Below are 24,025 nucleotides of genomic sequence, written 5' to 3' on the forward strand. Positions count from 1 at the left end.
AATAATATGCTATTTAGGTATGTAAACATTCAATCTTTTTCAGTCATTTCATTTGCCTAAGTCATATTTGAATGCACTATACTCATATGTATTGCACTAAATCATTTAATAACTATGACAAGTAAAACAAATACATAGCAAACAATTTAAGTTACAGTGTTAAAACAGATAATGAATGATTAGCTTTGTTTAAAAAGCAGTAAAAACCCACCTGTTACTGGATGAAGCCACAGCAAACCAGTAGATTCTGCAAGGAAATAGCAGAGAAGAATAGTAAAGCATGGTTAGCAATTAAGCCCTTTCACCACATTATTAACTATTAATATTAGCTTGTTAATGGGCAAATAATAATGCCAAACATTTAATGCAGTCTGCATCAGAAATTATTTGAAGTGCCAGAAAAATTTTTTTAACAATTTTTAATAATTAAACATAATGGATATTTTTCACATTTAGCTGTGTTTATGCATTAAAATATTTAAAAATTTTATTAAAAAACCTTTTTGATGCTTTCAGAATATACAGTGCACCAGAATATATGCACCAGAAATTAAAAATTAACATTGTATATAATTTCGTAGGTGAAGTAAATATGTCTGAAAAAATTACAGCAAATTTGGCAATAAAATTGCCATTCTGAAAAAAAAAAAAAAAAAAAAAAAAAAAAGGGCAACTTTAAATAATTTATTAATCGCTCAGTCAGATATAAACAAGCAAACTGGACTACGCCTGAAAAGTTCTGTTTCTCAGCGAGTTTTCTTTAAAAGTACAAAGCATAAAATGCAAAATGTCCAAGAATTTATTCTAATAATATTAAAAAAAATTATCAAAAACTCATATTATGATAAAGGCCACAAAAGCTATTTGATCTGAGAACACAGGCAGTTTAAGAATAATTATATGAAGGTGTGGTTGCTTTCTTATAAAAAGTTTCATACAATTTTTTTATACTGGGAATAGAATTTGGTACAAATTTCTAGTGTTCATTTACCTTTGTCTACTCATTAGCTCAGAACTTTATCACATTATGATTAAAATTTTTTTCTCAATACTTAGCAATTAAAAATTCAGGTGCAGACTGCATGCAAGTGATATTATATAATGGTTAAGCTTGTAAGCTTAGTAATTAGCTTATTTACAACAAAACATCTGTTAAATACATAAAAGCACAGTTATCAGCTCAAAAATGCATAAATGTAAGAATAAAAAAACATTACTGGACAAAAAGTTGTAAAAGTATATAAATACAAATAAAAGGAAGACCTGCTCTGATAGAATGTTTAAAATGTATTGCACTTCTCATATATTTGTGGTTTTCATTTAACCTATATATGTATGCTGTAGAGTAATAACTGATTACAACAATAATAAAATGCCCTGTCTTCTAGAATGGTCAAACACAGAATAATACATTTAGATATGATTTCAATTAAACGTTTAAAAAAGTGGGTCATATAGACACTTGGTTAGCTGTTAAAATGTAAAATTTTATGAAATTAATATGGCTATACATGGACTTTCAAAATCCTTTCATGGATACTCTATACTACAACTTAAAGCATGATACAGCATAATAATATAAAATGAAATTTTTATACATCAGGCCACATACTAAACAAACACACAGCAATTGCAAATGGCCAATCAGTAGAAATACAAGCAGATAAAAATGGCAATATTTTAGTCCAGGAATTTAATATTTTAAAACTTCACATTTTCAAAAAATATATGTATTTTAAATAAAATATAACATAATGAAAAATTAAAAATAGTTCTGGGTAAAAATAGCAGTTCAGTTTAAAATTTTCATATCTACAACAAAAAATTATTATCTACTCAAAGTTTCAAATACTTTTTTTTTAAATAAATAAAATTTTCATAATATAAAAATCATCAGTATTCTTTCTTTAATAAAAATAACGTTTATTTTTAATGTATGATCTAATTATGTATTTATATAAAGCATATTTATCTACTGCAACAACAAATTTTCAAACCATGCATAAAAAATAAAATTATATTCATATTTTAATGTTAACAGTATGATTACCAAATTATTATATTTGTCATTAATTTATTTTTGGATACTTTATTAGGATACTATGGGATATGGCAAGCTAAAAATTAAGTTTGAAATTAATTTTCCTTTTGGATTTAATTTTTCAGACATGATATATTAAAAAAAGCATGTAAAGCAATACATTAATTTAAATATAAGTGGTTTAGTCCTTTGGGAGGAAAGATTTGCACCAAAACTTAGCAATTCTCTGATATTAATGAGTCACTTTCAAGCACTGATATGCAAATGTAAATTAGACAGCAACAGATAGTTGTTATGATATTTAAATTGATATAAACTATAAAGTTAACAAAATTAAAATTTATATTTTACATATAGCAGTGCTCTGTGCTAATTTAGGACAAGGTACTACAGTAGGGATTATACATAGTAGAGCCCTGTTTTGAACATACTGCCCTATATTTTTAGATACATGTTCCAACTGCTGTACTAATATGACACCAAAGATAACAGTGATTACCCATACAACTTAATTCATGTGATATGCACAAATATGCAAAAGTTCAGCTAATAAATTTGAAATATTATCAACCTTATATACACAGCCAAAACCTGGCATCTGTCTGTATATCCATTTTGGCATACTAGGTATTGCCAGGGTGGGTTGCTAAGTGTTAAGGTTCCACACCAGATGGAGTTCCACGGAAGAGCACCCCAGGGGGTGGTCTGAAGGTCATCCACACTCTTCTCTTACCACCAAGCTCTCAGAAAGATTTCGGCTTGCCACGCATTTTGAGTGCTTCCTTGCCGCCCAAACACTATATGCTCACAAACATCCATGCCTCCTCTGGGATTAAAACTCGAGCACTTCAGTTCAGCTGTCAGCAACACTAACTACTATCCCATCTACACAGCACTACATATTTAGTGTATATTACCTCTTTATTTTTCTTATATGTATAAAAGTAAGAAATGCTGATATTTCTAATTTGTACTGGCCTATCTGAAGCTATGCTTTTGAACTGATTGCAGGCTATCTACTCTTATGTTACAAGATTATTATTATTACATTTTAAAAAATGTCTTTTCCACATATTTGTTGCCTGTACAAAATAATTAGCTCCTATCAGGTAATGTTTTGGAAGCCCTGCTTCAGTTTAATACCATGGGATGGTAAGTAGAACAAAAATTATATTTTTCATCAAAGCAATAAAATATCAGTAAGGATGTCATAAATGTACTTTTTCTCATACTTAGGACTGCAGTGGAGAAAGCAATATTTCGTTTACCTTATCTGCAGAATTTCAACACATTATGATTTCTTTTTTAACAGATATTTCATTAAATTAGAAAAAATCATTTATTTTTTCAGTTATGCACATATTTTATTTATTTTTTTTGTTACGCTGATGGCCCAGAGAATGCTTCCAAACAACAAATAACTGAAGCTTTTGGGATTAGCAGACATGAAGTCATAAGTGTATTTTTAAAGTAATGTGACTCTATTCTTTAAATTTTATAATTTTGCTTATTATTTAATCTGTGATTTAAAAAAAAAAAAAACTCTTTAGTAGACACAGATGATAATTAACTCAGGCTATCTGATTTTTTAAATGATGAAAATTCTTAGAAAAATATGTCATAGTGCCTATATGTCCGCTTCTTACGCTCATTCTAAAACTAAATATATTATAATAGAAAATAAAATAAGCAAAGACAAAGAAGCATTAAAACCATATTTAGCATAAAAGAAAGATGCATCAGTTATAACACTACAAAATACCTGATTTTTTATCCATCCCAACAAGGCCGATGATATCGGGACTTCCTTGAAGTGAATATATTAATGATCGATTCTTGTCAGCATCTTCAGCGACCACTGTCACTATTGGAGAACCAGGTTTCGTGTTTTCTGTTACTGCTTGTCGATAATACCTCTTTTGAAAGTGAGGTTTGTTATCATTTACATCATCAATACGAACAGAAAGTGTAGCTGTAAATTCAGAAAATAATATAAACTTACAAAATTTCCTAGAGATTGGATTAGTAAATAATTGCATAATAACATGAGACTAAAGAAAGTCTAATAAAAATAAATAAAAAAGATGAAAAAAAAAATCTGAAAGGAATCCAATTTTAACATTCCATCAAAGGGCTTGGTAAATGTTTTATGCTCTCATTGAGCTTGCAGTTTGTTTACCTCCCATTTGATTCACTTCTGCTGACACAACAATTTTCGGGCGTTTTAACTTTATTATTAAACTTCACCTTCTTCACACTTGCAAGATATAAAATTCAACAGCAAAATCACAAAATTTTAAAAGCAGCATGCTGTTAGAATTCCCAGTAAAGTGTTTCATGTTTTGTGTTACTGCATCGCCCAGAAGGGTTATTATTCTTGAACATTACTTCAAATAACATTTGCATCATTCTTCAAATAAATAGCTTCTGGTGCATCTAGCCACCTAAAATAGTTACTATAGAAAAGAATAATATATATAATGCTTTAAATAAATCCAGCTAGTCTCATTTCATGAGTCGAGCTGATAATTAATGAGTTTATTGCTTTTAACTTGCTTAGTTTTTTAATCAATAATAGATGAGTTAAATTTAAAAGAAAAATTAAATATTTTACTCTTTGCCAAATGACAGCAAACTGGCAAATGGAATTTAAAAGTATTTTTATATTGAATCTCTTTAATATTCCCAATAAAGTATTAAATGTAGTCATACATTTTTTAAAAATTTGCGATATTATTTCATTAAAAATAACACATGGAAATCAAATTTTGTGACGACATCCTTTCATTTATATTGCGATAAATTTTTTATTTATATTCACTATATTATTTCTTTAAAAGTAATACATCGCGATAACATTTGCTGGAAACATTTGAAAAGGGATATGGTCAAAAATGTGAGATTTGAAACTAATAATATCCTTAGATGCTAAAAATCTTACACAGCACAAAATAAAGTAGTATTTTGCTATTCATTCACAAAAATAAGTAGACTACTAAAATAAATATATTATATAAATGAAAAGTTTAGCATACCAGTTGATGTTTGCCCTTTAGTAGCAGCAGCTAAATCTTCTACTTTGATTACAAGCTTAATCACTTCCATTTTTTCTCTGTCCAAAGATTTGGCAACAGTTAAAGTGCCATCCACAGCATTAATAGCAAAGATGTTATTGTAGTCATATTCTGTTGGTGAAACAAGAGCTCCCTCTTCTGTTCTACCCTCACTGGAACGATAGTCAAGAGAAAATCTTAAAACAGGTCGTTCATCTGCATCTATTGCAGAAACTTTAGTTACGACAGTACCAACTTCTGCATTTTCAGAAATAATTGCCTAGAAAGACATAATAAATTTATTAAGCTAAAAGAGAAACATGACTACTATTACATAAATCCAACTATAAAAAAATATTCAATTTTTTTAATAATTTACCTTAAGAAATGTGGTCACTGAAAATAACAAACTGTTATTTGACAAGCAAGAAATTAATCCTCCCCCCAAAATACAGAATCATATATTTTTATATAAAATATTTGCAAGATGGTTTTCTGTATTTTCGAATGAAGACAACTTCTAATGTAACGAGATTAATAATTGAAAACAACAGTGCACTTTTTAGTATTATTTATTCAAATGAATATTTTGCAAACATTTCATGCAATTCACAAGAGGAAATGACAGCGCTTTATTTTTTTGTTTTAAATTACATGCATAAGAACATTTTCTATTAACACTGTTGGTGAGAACTGTTACAATAGACATGACTGAAATAAACACAAATATAACAAATAATAAAGATTTTATTTATTAATAATGAAGATTAAAATAGTCCATCAGTTATTAATTTAATAATAATGCAAACATGAAGCTTAATTTTTTAAATTAAGGTGTATGAGTAAATATTATAAAAATACTATAGCACTTTCTACAAAATAAAATTTGTATTATGAATCACATTCTGAGAATTCCAATCAGAATTATGCTATTCTAAAACACAGGCATTTTTATTTCATGTTCAAATAATTTTTTATTAGTAATGGCAGTAAAACAATGCTAAAAATTTCCATGAGTACTTATTACTAAGATGCAAGGTTGCACGACAAAAAAATCACCGAGGTCTGTGATATAGTCCACTGACATAATGTTTTGAAATCAATTGATATTGCACTTACAGCTGATTTAAAGCCTAACTTCAGAAAAAGAATCTATGCCATATTAAAATTTATGGATTAAAATCCACTGAAAAAATACCATTAATATGAATAATAAAAAAAATCAAAAGCATATAATACACAGTTTATTCTAGATATATCATGCCTTTAAGGTCTTTAAAAGTAACTTTGTCAGTATGATATGATGCTAGCAAAACCACATCCAAATGGCTTGCTTAATTTGGAAAGCTACAAGAAAAAGAGGAAAAACTTTTGGATAATGAAAATGAGAAGCAAGAGATTATTCATTAGAAGATAGAAAGCCAGTATTGGGGATGCTGAGTACTGCTAACAGATACTTATAAAAGAGCGCCTTAAGACGGAAATTGTTGGTAGGAAGTTGAGAACAAGCAGTGAGATAAAAGACACAATGCTTCAGTGGCTATGCACTGGTAAAATTCAGGAATTACTGAGAACTATGTTAAAAAAAAGATGAATTCTTCTTTTTCTTTTTTGTACCTCTTTGTTAAAACACCCAGTATGCTTAGATGCCAAAATTGAACACTTTAGTCACCAAATTTCAAATGTTGTCAAAGGCTTATGTAGTGGGCAGGACCGGCATTAGACTTTTGTCGCCCCGGTGCAAACCTTGCAAATCCAAAATTCTGCCACCCAGTTCCTTTCTAAATTTTAGAAATGCTGCCACCCAGTGCAGTCACACTGGTTGTGCATTTTATGGCGCTGGCCCTGGTGATGGACCACTTTGACAATGAAGTACTGTATTTTCAGGCCTATTTGTGCATGACTGACTGTTGGAAATTTAAATTCATCAATTTATTTTATGCAATGAAGGAATATATGATAATGATTTTAGAAACATTTATGCAACTGATAAGAAAAATTTATACTAACAAATGTCTCAGTGCTAACAAATGCTATTCTCAGTAGCTAGTAAGATATCATTATTCTGTTAAGCAAATAAACAAACAACAATAAATAAATAAATAAAATTTAAAAAATATACATACATAAAAGGAAACATTCCTTACCGGTTTAGGGTCCACAAATTTAGGAGCTTTATTATTTACATCCATAATAGATATATTAACAGGAACCCTGTTTTGCTGCTGCTCTGTACCAATGCCACCATCTAATGCCACAACATCCAGTAAGTAGAAATTAGATTTTGGAATAGTTCTGTCTGGATCTAAGTTAGCTCCACGTGCTACACTAATGATACCAGAATCTGCATCAATCACAAATTTATCTTGTGCACCAGACTGTATTCTATATACAACTTGACTATTTGAGGAAGAATGGTCACCATCTAAAGCTTTTACTTGTACAACAGATGTTCCAGGAGGTGTATCTTCTGGTATTGATTTGCTATAAAATGGCTGTACAAAGACTGGTGGAAAATCATTCACATCCTATAGAAAGATGTAATAAAATTAGCACAACTAAAACAAGGAAAGAGTGAATTATTTCTTATTTTTTAGTACGATGAAAAAATTGTAATGAGAAAATTGAAATGTTTCATCCGTTAAACAAATATAATGATTTTTATTTTGAAAATATTTTTGTTATTCATGATAAAAATAAACTTTTATTTTAAAAGACATGCCAAAATTTTGATATTTGTGGATGACTTTATATAATAAGTCAATAGGAATATTTAGATAATTACGAGTATCAATAACAACCAAGATCAATGCTGGTCTTTTTACTACTTGCAATCTCTATGCAAGCCAATACCTCTAAATTCTGCTGCATAGTGAAATTGCACCTGCCCTCATATTAATTTTTGAATTGTACAAAATTTGCTCAGCTAATTATTTTCCTTAAATTTAAATACTTTCTTTTTTTTTTGTAATTTATTATTACTTATGCCTCTGTGATATAAAACATTTAAACTGGTTACAATTACAAGAGTAAAATGTAGTTAGAAAAAAGAAAGGAGTTGTTTCTTAGATTTGTAATAACCCACATTTTAGTACCTTGATGCCCATGAAATTTAAACTATCAAAAATTTATAATAAACAAACAGGTTATAAAGGCACAAGTGAAATCAAAATTTAACAAATAGAAATAAAATGTATAGGCTATAGCTTTTGAAACTAATGTTAATAAAAAATTGTATTTTTCTTAAGATTCAAATCTGAATGTTGTGTTGGTTATCTGGAAAATTCTGCTGTTTTTTAATGATAAATAAAAATGAAGCATTAATTTATCAATAGAAGTCAAATGATAAATATCAGCATTATATTTGCAAATTTTCACAAGACTAGTTTTGATGGTTTTATGTAACAACATCCTCAGCTGCCAAACAGCAAATGAAAGAGATATGATATAATGATAAGATACAAATGGCTCGACAGGACTTAAGCTACTGGTGCCATTTATTGATGAAACGAGAACTAAAACATGATTTCCTTAAAGGCTGAAGGCAAAGAAGGATTGGAATTAGGGTCGTTAACTAGAACAGAAAGATTTTTTTTTTTTGAATGTGAAACTCTAAAATCTAATTCACCAATGGAAGATGTTTTTTGAATAATTTTGGTTGGAGAAAAATTGAAAGTGTGATTTTCGGACCAACAATGCTGGGCAACAGAGGCCTTCTGTGTTTCCTTTTTTCTAACATATGTCTCATATTCCTTAACACACAATTTTAAGACTCTCTTAGTTTGAGCAATATAAATTAAACTACATTGGCAAGGAATCCTGTAAATACCCCAGGTATTCATATCCGGAATGGTCTTTGAGTATGGGACTCAACATTTTATTGATAGGAGAATAAGCAATCTGAAAGTTAAATTTCTGTAAAATACATGCAATTTTATAGCTAATTGATGAAAAGAAAGGAAGAATTTTTTAGCTGCTTGATTAATAATGGTGGGTGAAAAATCCGTGTCAATAGCAACTGCTTTTAAATAATTTAATTCTTGATCAAGAACCAATTTGGAGAAGCAAACTTGAAGTGCATGGAAAACATAGGAAGAAAGTGAAGCTATCTTTTGTTTAGTTGTTTAGTTTTTGAACTGTATCGTGTAGATTTTCAACAATAACTTATTTTAATAGAACCTTGTTTACAGAGGATGGTCATCATCTTCAAGGCTAAAATTTCAGCATTTGAACACCTTTGAACTATGTGACCAGAAAATGCACTCTGCTCAAATATAGCACAGATATTGTTTGACTAGCAATTTTTCCTCTTTTAAATTATAAGAGCATAAAATACTGAAAATGAACTTCTGAGTTCTTCATTCTTAGCACAGCACTAAAGCAAAAATGATGCAATAACACCTACTAGAATAACATCATTAACTTTGATCAAGGCCTTTCCTTATCAGCAGTCACTATATGATTACAAGACAATGTGCTTTGATTTGAAAAACTGCAGAGTTTTCTGGATGGTCTACTATTATGCAGATCTATGTTTGGTGTGCATTTATTTCATGAATCTTCTTTATCTAATTGACATAAAAATCTTCACTTAAGATGAATATTAAATTTTTCTACAAAGTGTATCATATAACTATTTTTAAAAAGCATTGAATGCATATGAAGGACAATTCAAACACGCTGAATGACTTTTGATGATACAATCAGAAAACAAATATTACAGGATTATTCTTTCAAAATATGTATTGAAATAAGAATAAAGTTACAGGTCTTATATAAATAAATTAAGAAAGACTTCAAACATACCTGGACATATATTATAACTGGCACATCACTGTAAAGAGACGGCGATCCGAGGTCATAGGCTCGAACTTTGAGTTCAAATGTTCTTATATCACCTTTCTCATTGGACATTTTCTCAAAATCAACCATTGTTCTAGGTCTAATTTCTCCAGTTAACTGGTTGATAGTAAAGTTTTTATTTCTATCCCCATCAACTATTTGATATCTAACTTGACTATTTGATGATCCCCGCAAATCATCATCCTGTGCCTGTAGAAAGATAAGATGTTATGAAAAAGCATAAAAATTTCTTTGCATTATGTTACATGAAATAGCTTTATAAGTTAATTAAATTTTTAACTCAAGTTTGTAAAAGAGACTGCAAGAACATGACCCTTTAAAAATCTGGCAATGAAATATAAACTTACTATTAACACTATTTACATAAACAATTTTGCTAGTTAGTATAGTTTTCAGAAAGTCAAGATGATTCTAAAAATCTTTACATAAAAAGATATAACTATCATTGTCAAATAATAATAAAATAATCTAACAAAAATTCACTGTTTAATAACAGACAACAAACATTTTAAAATATTTTTGTCAACATCTTTGTTGAGTTCCAATTTGTGAAAAGACCAATTAATTTTAGAATTTCTTTATAGGAAATCAGTTCCATTAAGGAAATTATATTAAACTATGAAATGCTATGATTACCCTATGCTGAAAAATTTATCAAATATATGTAGCATATTTATGTTACATGAGGAGTAAATATCTATACTTGATCAGTAAAGATAAAAAAAAAAAAAAAAAAAAAAAAAAATCTACAAAGAAATTACCAACATTCTGTTGCTTTAGGCATTGGGGAACTTGAAAATAAATGGAATAATCTCTGAAATGGAGATTGCATTTATGAAGTTATTATTTTTTATTTATTTCCTTTTTTAACAATGCAGGGAAAAAAAATCAATCCTTATTTTGTACCTTTACAGTACTTCTCAGCCATCAGAAAATTTTTTATACCACTTGTAAACACTGACATATATTCCGTGTTTTCTGCAAGCTTTATTGCTCATGTCGAAATTTATACCAATAGTATTTACTTTTTTTATGCAATGCATTTTCACAATGGATCATTATTTTAAGTTTTTACACGTCTTCGTTTAAGAGTTCGGCTATTGTAAAAAAGACGACGAATTTTCTTTAGCCGCTTCAAAATAATATAAAAACAGAAAAAAATTCTCTAAAGCATATTTTAAGTTTTAATTAGCAAAAAAGAACAAAAATTAAAATTTATTAAGAATAAAACACCTAACTGAAAATTTATGCCAAGCATTTCTGAAATGAAAATCACAGCACAAAATAATATGTTTTTCATGTCATAACGTAAGCTTCGATTAAGAAAGTTCGCATTAGTAGCCAAATAAAAAAAAAAAAAAAAAAAAAAAACTTAAAAACACATAGATTGCAAACCATAGCAGACAATTTTGCGCGCTTTAGTACTGTTGCCATAACAGTACATAAAAGTTGAGCACTAGAGCTAGACAACGAAATAATAGCCTTATCACTCTCGGGGAGTGAAATATGGCGAACTATTTGGTATAAATGCATTGAGTAGGTAATTATTTTTACAACTACCAATAAACAAAGAGTATAATTTTTGCCAGTTTCGTATGAAGAAGTTTCGCACAAATGAAGATTCGAAAAATAATTTCAATCTTCAAATAGTTCATGTAAGTGCTGCCATCTCTTGGAGCTATTGAGAATTCAAGTGTGGACTGAACTTAAGAACGTCGGAAATAAATTTCGTATCGCTGTATAACTAGCGATCACGTTGAAACTGAGAAGGAAAGAGCTATACAAAGAAATAAAGTAGGTATTTTGTTTTCTGAGTGCCTAATAATGTAGCTGCACTATTTATTAAAACTGGAAAGTATTTTCCAGAGGCACCAGAGCTTTTGGCATTTGGGTCAGTACCTGAGTTTGCCGCTCATCTCAATGTTTCAATACATACCAATAGAATGCACAGCGACCCGTGGTACGCAAGAGAAAAATTGGTGATACTCAGCGAAACAAATTATTTTATCTATTAAATTCAAAAATTAAATACCCCAACATACTGTTTAATTTTTTTCTCTAACACTCGTAAATTTGTGCTATCTGAGTTTTGTTCCAGGTCAACAGCCGCTCAAAGACTTTAGCATAAGCCGTTTTTATTTTTACAAATATTCTTTTAGCCATAGACATAACAAAATTTGTCCTAAACGATGTTTTCAAAAGGAGTAATAGAAATGGATGTTGTATTTAATAGGAAATAAAAATAAGTTTCTATAAAAGGATAATAGTATCTCATTAATTCTTTTAGAGCTGATCGATTAATTAGCATGTTTACACTTTATATCGCCACGATTTTCGGACTGATATTGCTCTGTTTTCAATTAAAATAATCCTTTTACGTCGATTTGTTCTCTCTCTAACAGTAGGTACTTTGTCTTTTTGCTGCTTGTATTCCTAGATTTTCTGCGCGATTTGAGAATATCGTCGTTTGTTTTATTGTGTATTTAAATATTCCTGAAAAAACAGTAAAACAAACCTAGATTTTCAAAATGGAAAAATGGCTATGATTGACTGAGCGGAAAATTGATGATTTACAGGTGGTGGATCCAGAGCAATCTGCTAGTATTAGGAACATTGAAAAGAAAAGAAAAATTGGTTATAGAAAATATAATGAAAGTTATTTACCATTTGTTATTTGGAATGGAGATGAGAAATTGTTTATAGAAAATATAATGAAGTTATTTACCATTTGGGTTTACTTGCAATGGCAATGAAATGCACCCTCAAACTCAGTGTATTGTTTGCCGTGAATTTATTATCCAGTCAAAGTATGAAACCATCGCTTCTTAAAAGACATCTTGAATCTAAGCATGCTAATTTAAAGGATAAATCTGAAGAATATTTTAAGAGGAAATTATCGGAGTTCAAAAATAGTAAATAAGTAATGAAAGGTTTTGTTACTTCAAGTGAAAAAGCTTTGGAAGCTAGTTACCTAGTAAGCCTAAGAATTTCCAAGACTGGGTAGGCTCAAACTATTGGAGAAAATCGTAGATTACCAGCAGCTAAAGATATCGTTTTAACATTATTCAACAAAAAGCGGCTACTGAACTTAATAATATTCCGTTATCAAATGATGCAGTAAGTCGACGAATTCATGAAATGGCAAACACCATAAAAGAGACACTTATTCAAAAACTAAAACATAGTGAATATTTCGCAATGCAGTTGGATGAAAGTACTAATGTAATGCGCTTTGTTCTATTAGTTTACATACGTTTCGAAGACGATAAACGAATTGCCGAAGAGTATTTATTTTGTGAATCTGTTCATGATTGAGCTAATGAAATTTTTGAAGTAAGTGACAATTTTATGTTTGAGAATGATATTCCTTGGAATAAGTGCATTGCCGTATATAATGACAGAGCTCGGACTTTAATAGGAAAAACATTTCGGTGTTATGTGCCAAATAAAGAAAGTCGCACCTGAAACTAAATTGACTCACTGCTCCATTCATCGTGAAGCTTTAGTAGCCAAAACAATCCCCGAAAACCTGAAAAACGTTTTGAATCAAGCTTGTGAAAATTGTTAATTTTATTAAAAGCCGAGCTTTAAATTCAAGAATATTTACGATTTTATGCCCAGAGATGGGTAGTGAACATGAAACGCTTTTGTTACATTCCGAAGTAAGGGAATCCAGGGGCAAAGTTTTAAATCGTCTTTTTGAACTTCGATCAGAAATTCAAATTTTCCTCTGTGATTCAAAATTTGAATTCCAAAAATATTTATTTCGTGACTTATGGTTGGCGCGTTTAGCATATTTAGTTGATATTTTTGGAAAGTTGAATGAATTAAACTTGGGATTACAAGGATAAAATGTTAACTTGTTTACCATAAGAGATAAAATAAATGCAATGTTAAAAAAACTCGAGCTAATAATCAAAGAATTGGATAACAATATTTGTTTTTTACCACTTTTATAAAGTTTTCTAACCAAAATTAATTCGAAAATAAAAGAAGAATTAGTACATTAAAAATTTGTTTTCATTGCTAAATAATTTCGGTATGTATTTTCCAGATGATCATGAAAAAAATAATTGGATTAGAAATCCACTTTGTTCCAATATACGTGAAATATCTTGTGAAGAAAAAGAACAATTGATCGAAATTACATGTGATCGAACTCTAACTGAAGATTTTAAAAATAACACACTTGTTAACTTTTAGTTGAATCAAACGAAACAATTTAAAGGCATTTTAAATAAAGTTATTAAATTTGTACTGCCTTTTTGCATAACCTATTTGTATGAACAAGGATTTTCTTTCATGTTATACTTGAAAAATTATTACAAAACAAAATTAAAAGTGGATCTTAATTTACGGTAACTAAGTGATAAAAGACCAGACATAAAGAAACTGATCTCCCTTAAACAGGCCCAAATTTCACACTAAATTTTAGAATTAAAGTATTGTTACGAATTTTGTACTTAGATAGATAGTTTTAGTAGAATTATAATTAAAATTATTGTATTTCCGCGTGCAATGCTGGGCAACAAATTTTAAGAGAAAGGCTATGCCGGAAAACTAAGAATACAGGTGCATTTAACATTGAGTACATTGTTAGCTCGGTAATTTGTATTGAAATTGAATAAATGTAATATACCACTAGACCACTGTGTTAGCTCTAACCGTAATTCCATCCTCTTATTGCTCTCCAGAAATCTCGAGAAGCAGAAAGCACTAGAAATTTCTCGCGACCGGTTGAAAACTATAAAACCTCAGAGAGAGAGAGAGAGAGAGTAAAATGGTAACCACTTTTTTTATGTGTGCATAATTAATGCAAATAGCCAATATGTTGTGCAAATGGCAAAATATATATATTTTTCAATATTTATATTGAGAAAGTGAAAAATAATCATTGTAAAATGTAGTGGTAATACTAAAGTTTCTCAAAGTTTGTTCAGATGGTACGCGTTAGTCAAAAGGTTGAGAACCGCTGATCTAGAACATTTTAAAATACTTTCCACATCAGTTCCAACATTATAAAATCCTTTTCTACTTGCTCTCTGTTAGGAAAGTCTTTGATGACATTGCAGAAATCTGTTTCATTACACGAGACGCTATTCGGTAGGCATAGTATTTTAAGAAATCTTATATTCTTCGGTATAGTAAGATTTCTTAAAGGCGAAGTTCTCAATTGTAGGTCTCAGGTTCTCTTTTTAATGGATTTTAATTTAGAAAAATACTTTTATAGTCAGTAATACTTGCAGCAATTGTGAAGAAAATTCGTAGTACTATTACAAAATTTGATCCTATGTTTTGAGGCCGATAGGCTAATAATCAACTTGTAGGATTCCACACTGTGTAATTCTAAGTTACAGTTGAAAGTGAAGAATCTCAAGAACTAGTAAGCGATTAATCGCTTGAGTTCGTATACAGGAAACAACAAGTCAGAGGGTGAAATAACCCTTTATTATTCTAATAAAAGTTTTACAAAACTCCGTCTTGGAGTTGTACAATAAAGTCGACACTCGGGTTTGAACTTAAGAAACTAAGAATTAAACTGAACTAATCTAAACTAAAGAGATATAGCCAAAGCTATCAAGATTTTAACAGATTTGGCCCCTTAACGTTAACTAACTGCGAAGCTATCAAGGGCCTAAAGTACGGCCGAGCGTAATAATAGCTTACGAACGAGTAACCTACAAAGGCGTGCAGGCAGAATATCTGGTATATCTCTCGCTAAGACAGTAGAACTTCGCGGTTAAATACCGCTCTTCCCCAAATTTGCATTCAAACGTGATTCTAAAACTACTTTCTGGCCGGAAGTGGTAAGTTGAAATTAAGAATCCAAGAAGAAAGAATCAAGAATTAAGAATTAAGAAAAGTTTTTAGGGACCAATTTCCACATTTCTGTTTCGTCCTGCTTAGCAGTAACAGAAATTCAAATTTGAAGTATTTCTCTTTGAACGAGGAATTTTTTTCTTATTAATGTCTTATTGGTCATTATTTAGTTGGCATTTATGTTTTTCCTTAAAAAATTTCGAACTTTTAAAGAAAGCATAGTAAGAACATGTAAATATCCATTATGATTGCACTGAATGTTCTGCCAAGTGTAAAAATTAATTTTCTCCTAAATTCGATTTCGTAAGGGAATTGTCATCTCGTGATCCTTTCACTTATTTTCAATTTCTTCTGTCTGCTATAACGGTCCATGATTAACTTTTACAGTTACGTTAAAAATGCTTTCTTAAAAATGTGCCGCTTGGCGCAGACCGCCACCTCTAGCTACGCCACTAGTATTTTCGACATTGTCAAAAGCTGATTGATGTTTATTCAGAAGACTTTTTGTTACCGGATTGCACTGGCTACTCCTGAATTTCACTGCTCTGTGCCACCCAAATTTTGCTGTCGCTAAAATCTGATGGCCTGTCCTGCATCGCATGTAACATAAATTCAGTAAAAACAAGATTCAGTCCCACCTGAATTTCACATAATGATTTTAAAAAAGAGTAGAGTATCTCTTTTAAAATATAGATAACTGCTTTCGTATATTTTAGCATTGAAGCTTACGAATTTTTCAGTTGAATTTCTATTCTCGCAACTGAAACATGCTTCAAATTACCCCAAAAACAATCACATAACCGGAATGGCTGAAGACCAACTGCCTGTTAAGTGCATAACATATATATAAATATATGTTATGCAAGAATAATTGATCCTACATAATACTTATTTTGAGTAATATTATACATCGCTATATGAACACGGAGCTCACCGACATGCATTTTATCTATGGGCCTGTGACTAAAAGGGAACAGTTACTCAAAGGAAGTACACAAAACTATTTCCGACTACTTCCTTTGAGCTGCTGCCCCATCTGAAGCTCTTTAAATAATATACATATGGACATTGAGATGAAGACGCAGCGAATGCATACTAATCGAAATTCACACAGGAGTGACAATTTACACTAATAGAACATTTTCATCTACCGTTCAACAGTGTACTGTACCACTTCAACGTGCTATTTCTGCTTACAGATTCCACTATGAAACCTGCTTATTTCAATCCCTCTACTTGTCTCCTTTTCTGGCAGATATTTTGTAATCCTTTGTGCATATGGTAACAACAATTTCCAAAAGCCTAGGACCTTCAGAGGTTTTAAAGCGGTCGTGTGATTGGAAGAAAATATGTATGATGTGACGAAGACTTATTGGGAATGTACATTTAATGCGGAAGTCGCGAACTTTCGCAAAAGATTGCGCAAAACTAAGTTCTATATTAAGTACTTGTATGTAGATTTACTAGGATCCAATGCTTCCAAGATGGAGTATCAGACGCCATATTAAGAAAAACAGCACCTTGAAACGAAAGAAATCCTTTCATTTCAACACAGCACTAAAAAAAAAAAAAAAAAAAAAAAAAAAAAAATTATTTGATTACAAAAGGTACACTTACCTGAACTATAAGAGGTGTTAAGAAATTATCTTCATTTTCGTTAAGCCTAGCTTCGTATTTCTGCTGCAGAAATCGGGGTGTATTATCATTTACATCATCAACAGATATTACTAGCTGAACTGTATTCCTGTTCCCTAAACCATTATTGTCTCTAGCTTCGACGGTCACGAAATACTGGGCTGTGGTTTCTCGATCCATTCCATGATCAGAATTTTCGATTGAAATAACACCAGTGAGAGGATCCAAACGTAATCTGAAAAAGTATCGAATAAGAAACATGATTAAAGAGAAAAAGTTAAGGTCCAAGACTTTCATGATTAATTTCTTATTCTGGTTATTATCTAGTAAAGAAAAAGGAAGAGCCAGTTCACTCTCAATACCAACCTTTGAGACTCAACCAACCTTAACTAGCCTTTAGCCAAACCTACTTTAACCAAGCCATTCCAACCTTAACAGAATAGACCAGTCCATTCTTGAGCTTGATTATATATCGCAGCCCATTCTTAAGCTTGTGCATTCATAACATTAGGTACCATTGGATTCACAAAGCCGGTGCATATTTTGATATGTTGGGTTTTATGTATGATTCAAAAGTAATGTTGGAAAATTAAATCTTATTTATTTCTACTAGAAATGATTCACCGCAACCGTACTGATACGGAATGAAAAAAAATTACCCAAATTGTTTTTACTCGTCTTCGCTAGTGTTTAGTGCGAGCACCATTGATGAAACACAGGACACCTCTGAAGCAGTAAAGTCAATTTCTAAGCATATCTGGCGTATCCTTAAATGTTGGCTTTATTGTTTAATTGTTTAGGCAGATATGCTTGGGCAAAATTTGAAGAGTACCGTCTTAATGTCTGCCATGCAATCAATGGCACCCAGACTGATAAGATAAGAAAGTTAGCTGCTTTTTCCTTTTGTATCAAAATAAACAACATTTTATTCTAATCCATTGCTTTTGAATAACCTTACACTTTGTTAATACGTACAAATCAACTTGAAATGTAACAGCACTTACTTGTCTGCAATCTGTCCTCTGAGATCGGTATACCGAATGCCTCTAGTTCCAAAGTCACCAGAATCTCTATCTTGAGCCTTAAAAAATTAACGTTACAAGAAGTTAAGATCGTTTTATTATAAGCATAAAGCATATTTAAATAAGCTTAAATTCTAAAGTATGAAAAGCATAAACAATTTGAATACTTTACCTGTATTGTTGTTAGAATAGTACCAGCTTCAGCATTTTCAGGCACGGAGACGCGATAAACATCTTCAGAAAATTCTGGAAAGTTGTCGTTAGTATCTCTTATATATACAGTTACGTCGGCAGTGCTAGATTTTGGCAAGATTGGAACAGTTTCTTGAGCAACGATCTGTTAAGTCGTAAGAGATATTGTTAGTCCATAATTATGAGTAATTTTTGTTACCTATTTTACTATAGTTTTCATAAGAAAAGACTGAGAACTACTACCTTAAAATTTACGAAAATATTTAACTCTACGAGAATGACGCATACAAAATATTTGATAAAGATGCGAGATGACTTCTTACTCTGAAATTGAATTCCTGTATCCTCTCATAATCTAAGGCTTGAGAATTTTTAACCCGAATAAGAAAGGAAGCTTCGTTCACACCTTCTGAAGGTGTGACATCAAAGACAGAATCATCTCCTTCAAGAAAGATCCTGAACGTACCATTGTTACCCTGAAAAATAATTAATAAAAATCATTTACATGATACACAACATGAAAGAAACAACAGAGCAAAAATCATTTGCTGTAAAAATTTCAATTGAGAATAGAACTACGCACTTGATCATGGTCAAAGACATCAGCGATGCTTGAACCAAGAAAATTTACTGGAACATTTGCTTCTGCGTTTTCGTTGATTTCTGCTGTGTACTGACGGCTCAAAAATGTCGGAGTTTCATCATTAACATCAGTGACTATGATAGTCACTTCTGTCGTAACACTGGGTGAAGGATATACGCCCAACGCAACTTCTTGAGCCTAAAATAAAATAAGAATTATATAAGCTATAGAATGTACAGGGAGACCTCTCATGGTGATCACTTCCCTAAATCGAATCACAGTTTTCGAGAAAGCAATTAAATTACAGTATCAAACTTCACTAATAGTTCTTTCTTCAAGACAATTGCAGCCAAGAATGTCTGAAATGAAACAAGAGATCAAAATTTTCTGGAATTGTAAGTGTTAGTCTTAGCGAAGTTTCACTGTGTTTAGTTAAATTTTGCATAGTTATTCATTATATAATAAAATAAGGTTACAATATTCAGACAATTCCATAGTTACTCATTATATAATAAAATAAGGTTACAATATTCAGATAATTATAAAATAAGGTTACAATATTCAGACAAAAATAATTGAAATATATAACGATTCCAGGAAAAGCAATAACGTTAACTTACATGCTAACTTTACGTAAACGTAATTTGCATAAAAGTGGCATATTTAAAAGACCTTGTTTCAGTGATTAGGCTAGAGATTCTTAAATTACCATCAACGGATTCGGGGGAATCAGTTCAGTAATAGTCAAGTGTCCGCAGGGATTTTTTGAAAGTGAAGTTCGATTTAACTATGAATAATGTAATACAAATACTGTACAAATTAATTATTAGGAACTCGCCTTAAGAAACACTGCATTGGGAAAAGGACCACAGCTAATATTTCAGAAAGTTGCAAGTTATTTCTCTGTTAATATAATATTTATTGGGTGCATAGGGTTGTAGCATTTTGTTATGGATCGGCGACACTGCGTTGTTCATTGTAACGTGTGCACATTTTGCCAACTTTGCAGAAAAATAACAAGATGAAATATCAAGTGGACAAAATCGAACATTTCTGGCATATTCTGTTCTTCAAGTTTAAAAGAGTATTATGAGTAGCAGGAGCGGCGAAAACAATTTGCGTGATGTATAAGGAACAATGCCGTTGTTGAAAGTATGACAAAAAAGAGGTTCTTTTGTTCTGGGGAAAGCGATTTGACGTTAACTGCTAATCTACGTTTAAGAAAACCATGAAATTTTGACGAAGATTGCTTAAATCGGTATCAACATGAGAATCCTCATCAAACAACGAGATAATTAGCACAACTTAAGGAATGTGACCGCTCTATCAGTCTGACTGTGGAGCGGTGTCTTGGTACACCAGGGTACCTGGGCCGAAGGCCCTACCCCTTGTAGAACAATTTTAAAATTGCGAATGATGCCAAAAGTAACCTATCAACTTTCTAGGACTTAAAATTTGGGTAAAAAGAAGTAAGTAAGATGATGCAAGTATTAAGTAAAATTTTGAAAAAGGGGGAAAGCTGACGAATAATTAAATTGCAAAAATAAGGATAAGTTATGAACTAATAATAGCAGGAAAAGCCGTCGAGCTGGTGAACAAGGGATGTTTACTGAAAATTAAAGTTTATAGTAAAAAGTAATTACTCACTATTAGTGCATTCCATAAATTTTTGTACGGTTTGGAGTACTGTTCGAAGTTTCTCTGCAATGTTCACATTCTGTAGAAAACTAAGTATTTCGAGTATGATTTTTTCCTGTTCCTGGATGTTTAGGTTGGAAAAACACGATAGAAGTCCATCGAAAATGCTAGGCACAGAAGTTCGGTTGTTTTTAACTTTGTCGCTGTTGCGGGTTTTGTTAGTCGTTTGGGCTGGGCGATTGTCACTCCTGGGTAGTTGCCACCCTATCAGTATACGTCATTTGCACTGGATGCATCCGCCGAATGCAAATGGCACATAATGATTGAATGGTCACATATTTTTGTTATAGGTATAACTCTTAACAAAATTCTATTGAACTTACGCATTGACCTAATATATCGACGGTCAATAGAAATTTCAAACAATATGATTACAGGGAAAATTCGCTTAAAGCAATTAATACATCCATCAACTAATGCTCGCTAAATTAAATCGAATCGACTAAAAAAAATATTTGCTTGACCTACTTAATTAAAATTAAGTAAATAAAGTAATTTTTTTATCAATTTCATTTTTTTTTCATTTCTTATTATTATTTAAGGAAAGATATGCAAACCTCTCGTGTTCTGCAAAGTATGCCACCAGGTTTGTGCAAATAAGTAAATAATTCAATAATACAAAGGAGATATAATACAACAATAAATACGCAGTATCTAAATCTGGAAAGAATAAGGATATACAAATGCTACTATATATTATAAATAATAAAGCTATAATATTGCTACTACTAGAAACAAATAATGATAATAATAATACAATAACAATAATAAAATAATATGTAAAATAATACTAATACAAAGGGAGTATGATACAACAATAATACAATATATTAATACATAATGTAATAATATATTAATACATACGTAACATAACGTATACACAGATAAAATGCAATAATAATACAATAACACATAAATGATAATAACACTAAATGTTTAAACAATAAATAAAGTTGCGTAAGAGTTTGCGCAAGTTGCGCAAATAGTTCTGGCACACGCATAAACCCTATAGTGCAATAAGTTACATTCTACATCTTCTACAGCATCTCCACAAGCACAAAGTTCACTGGTCACGATATTAAAACAAAATAAGTAATTTCTAAAATTCCCATGATCAGTTAAAATCTGAGTTAGTTTATAATCCTGTTGAATGTACTTAACGTTGAAAAACCTCTTCGTCCATTGGGCCTCCGATGAATTCTATTGAACCACATTTTTATCCCAGGCAACAAGCTTCCAATAATATTTAGGGACAGACATCATCATGTCAGTATCAAGATAAGTCGCTTTCTCTCATTACCGAGAATACCACTCACTTCAGCTCTTTCATTACCGAGAATACCACTCACTTCAGCTCTTTCATTACCGAGAATACCACTGTGACCTCGAACGTAAGTAAAACAAGATAGAGTGAATTTTCACCCCTAGTTTTTCTGGTGATAGTACATCAGGTAGGAGAAAGAGAAAAGTAAGCGAATTTGGGCAAGTCACACGACTTTTGACAGCTGTCGAAAGCATTATTCAAATTTCGGCTAACTTGGAAGCTTTGTTCATGTCAAGATCATGATCAACCAAAATTTCTTATCTTGTTCAAAGAGCTGAAAACGATTTCGAGTTCTTTTGTAATTAACTTCCTAGTTTCTGTTTTAGTTTCAGATTTCAGGTTTGAAATTAAATTAGAATAAACTAAGCAAGATTAAATTTTCTTTAAAAAAATAGAGAGAGAAGAGACAATGTTTTCAAATGCATTTACTTTGGTTGTTATCGAACGACGTAAAAGAGGGAATTTTATTATTTGTTAAATTATCCTGCGACATTTAACAAATCTTACTAATAAAGTACTTAAGCTCTAATAAAATTAAAATGTCGTTTAAAATTAGCAACATTTTAACATTTTGTTAGAAATTTCTGCATATACGCCATTGATGTCGACGTCTATACAATATTCCTTCAATGAGATAGCTGTATTTTTCTTATGGTTTTTAGCATTATAAGTGGATTAAAAACAAAATTTTCAAACCAAGTTTATTATCAAAAATTTTGCGTCACATAGAGGGGTGGGGACTCTCCCTCTCTATGTGACTTGCGTAAAAAGGGAACTAGGGACTTGCGTATCTTATAAATGACTTGCGTAAAAAGGGAAGCAGTTACTTCCATTCAGTCTTCCTAACGGATTATCAAACACATTGAATTCGCGTTGTCTAAAAACTTTTAATGTATAGTATAACATTAGAAGTTACAAATAAAGCATACATCGTTATTTGGCGTTTAAAGAAGTTTAAGTACCATTTCAAGTAAAGTATACCTCTATTTCAAGAATAAATGCTCCATTTCTGTTGTCTGTATTTTCTCGATCCAACTTCCCGCTGACTATGACCAATCCACTCGTACGATCAATGGAAAACAAACCTCTTGAACCTGTACAGAAATATTTACAAAACATATGTCATTATTCTATGAATCTGCATTAAAAGCATAATCGCATAATGTAAATTCTTCTCACTTATGCGTCTTTTTTCAGTGGTCCCTTAAAAAACCTAAAAATAGTATTTTATTGCACTAAACACCATCAAAAGTCTCATACGACCATCTTTACGGAATACAGAATTTACAGAATTGTTCGGAATCACGAGCGGACATTTTGAGATTTCACAAAATATAATTTCCATATAAGCTGATACATTCATTAATACCAAAATAATTAAAATAGTGACCATAGGATTCAGGATTCAGTTATGTCTGTAGAATGGGGGATCTGAATAAACAGCTTAGCTGTATGGGAGTATTCATGGCTTTTCCATATGTGCGAAGTAAATATCAGCTAATTTTTTTTTAGAAAATTCTCCTCGAAGGCATCCATCGTTTTGGGCAGATAAATCTCGCTTTCTTTGTAATATTCAAGTAAAGAAATAGCCGACAATGAATGGGATGCTTTTCTCAAACATACAGTAAATATAATCTAATTTTCCTTGGAACAATCAAACGATAACTGTTTTCAAGTACGTTAATTGTTTTGATTACATAATGCTCGAGTCATTTCAACTGAAAATTATTGAAAAAATTCCCGCTTAAAATTTTCTTAGATTCCCCAGTTATCGTACAAATTCAAGTTATTAAA

The 24,025-nt window shown here is 30.9% G+C and overlaps 1 protein-coding gene across 5 annotated transcripts in view; it reads right to left on the reverse strand.

Moving 5' to 3' along the window:
* The window catches only part of Cad88C (cadherin 88C), a 298,274-nt gene that overhangs the window by 35,598 nt on the left and 238,651 nt on the right, over positions 1 to 24,025 (reverse strand). For 4 of the 5 annotated variants that reach the window (XM_035354902.2, XM_085821698.1, XM_035354904.2 and 1 more), the window contains 11 exons: positions 23,213 to 23,325; positions 19,210 to 19,407; positions 18,950 to 19,102; positions 18,607 to 18,771; positions 18,417 to 18,493; positions 17,395 to 17,647; positions 9,901 to 10,146; positions 7,242 to 7,622; positions 5,077 to 5,374; positions 3,804 to 4,013; positions 212 to 247 (listed from right to left, as the gene is read on the reverse strand). In XM_035354902.2, coding sequence (XP_035210793.1) covers positions 212 to 247; positions 3,804 to 4,013; positions 5,077 to 5,374; positions 7,242 to 7,622; positions 9,901 to 10,146; positions 17,395 to 17,647; positions 18,417 to 18,493; positions 18,607 to 18,771; positions 18,950 to 19,102; positions 19,210 to 19,407; positions 23,213 to 23,325 — 2,130 coding nt within the window. The remainder of the gene's footprint in view (positions 1 to 211; positions 248 to 3,803; positions 4,014 to 5,076; positions 5,375 to 7,241; positions 7,623 to 9,900; positions 10,147 to 17,394; positions 17,648 to 18,416; positions 18,494 to 18,606; positions 18,772 to 18,949; positions 19,103 to 19,209; positions 19,408 to 23,212; positions 23,326 to 24,025) is intronic. The other variant, XM_035354905.2, reaches the window with a different exon arrangement.

Source organism: Stegodyphus dumicola, chromosome 8 (genome assembly GCF_044657685.1).
Source record: "Stegodyphus dumicola isolate Sdum_Otavi_A_Nest chromosome 8, ASM4465768v1".
Lineage (NCBI taxonomy): Eukaryota > Metazoa > Arthropoda > Arachnida > Araneae > Eresidae > Stegodyphus > Stegodyphus dumicola.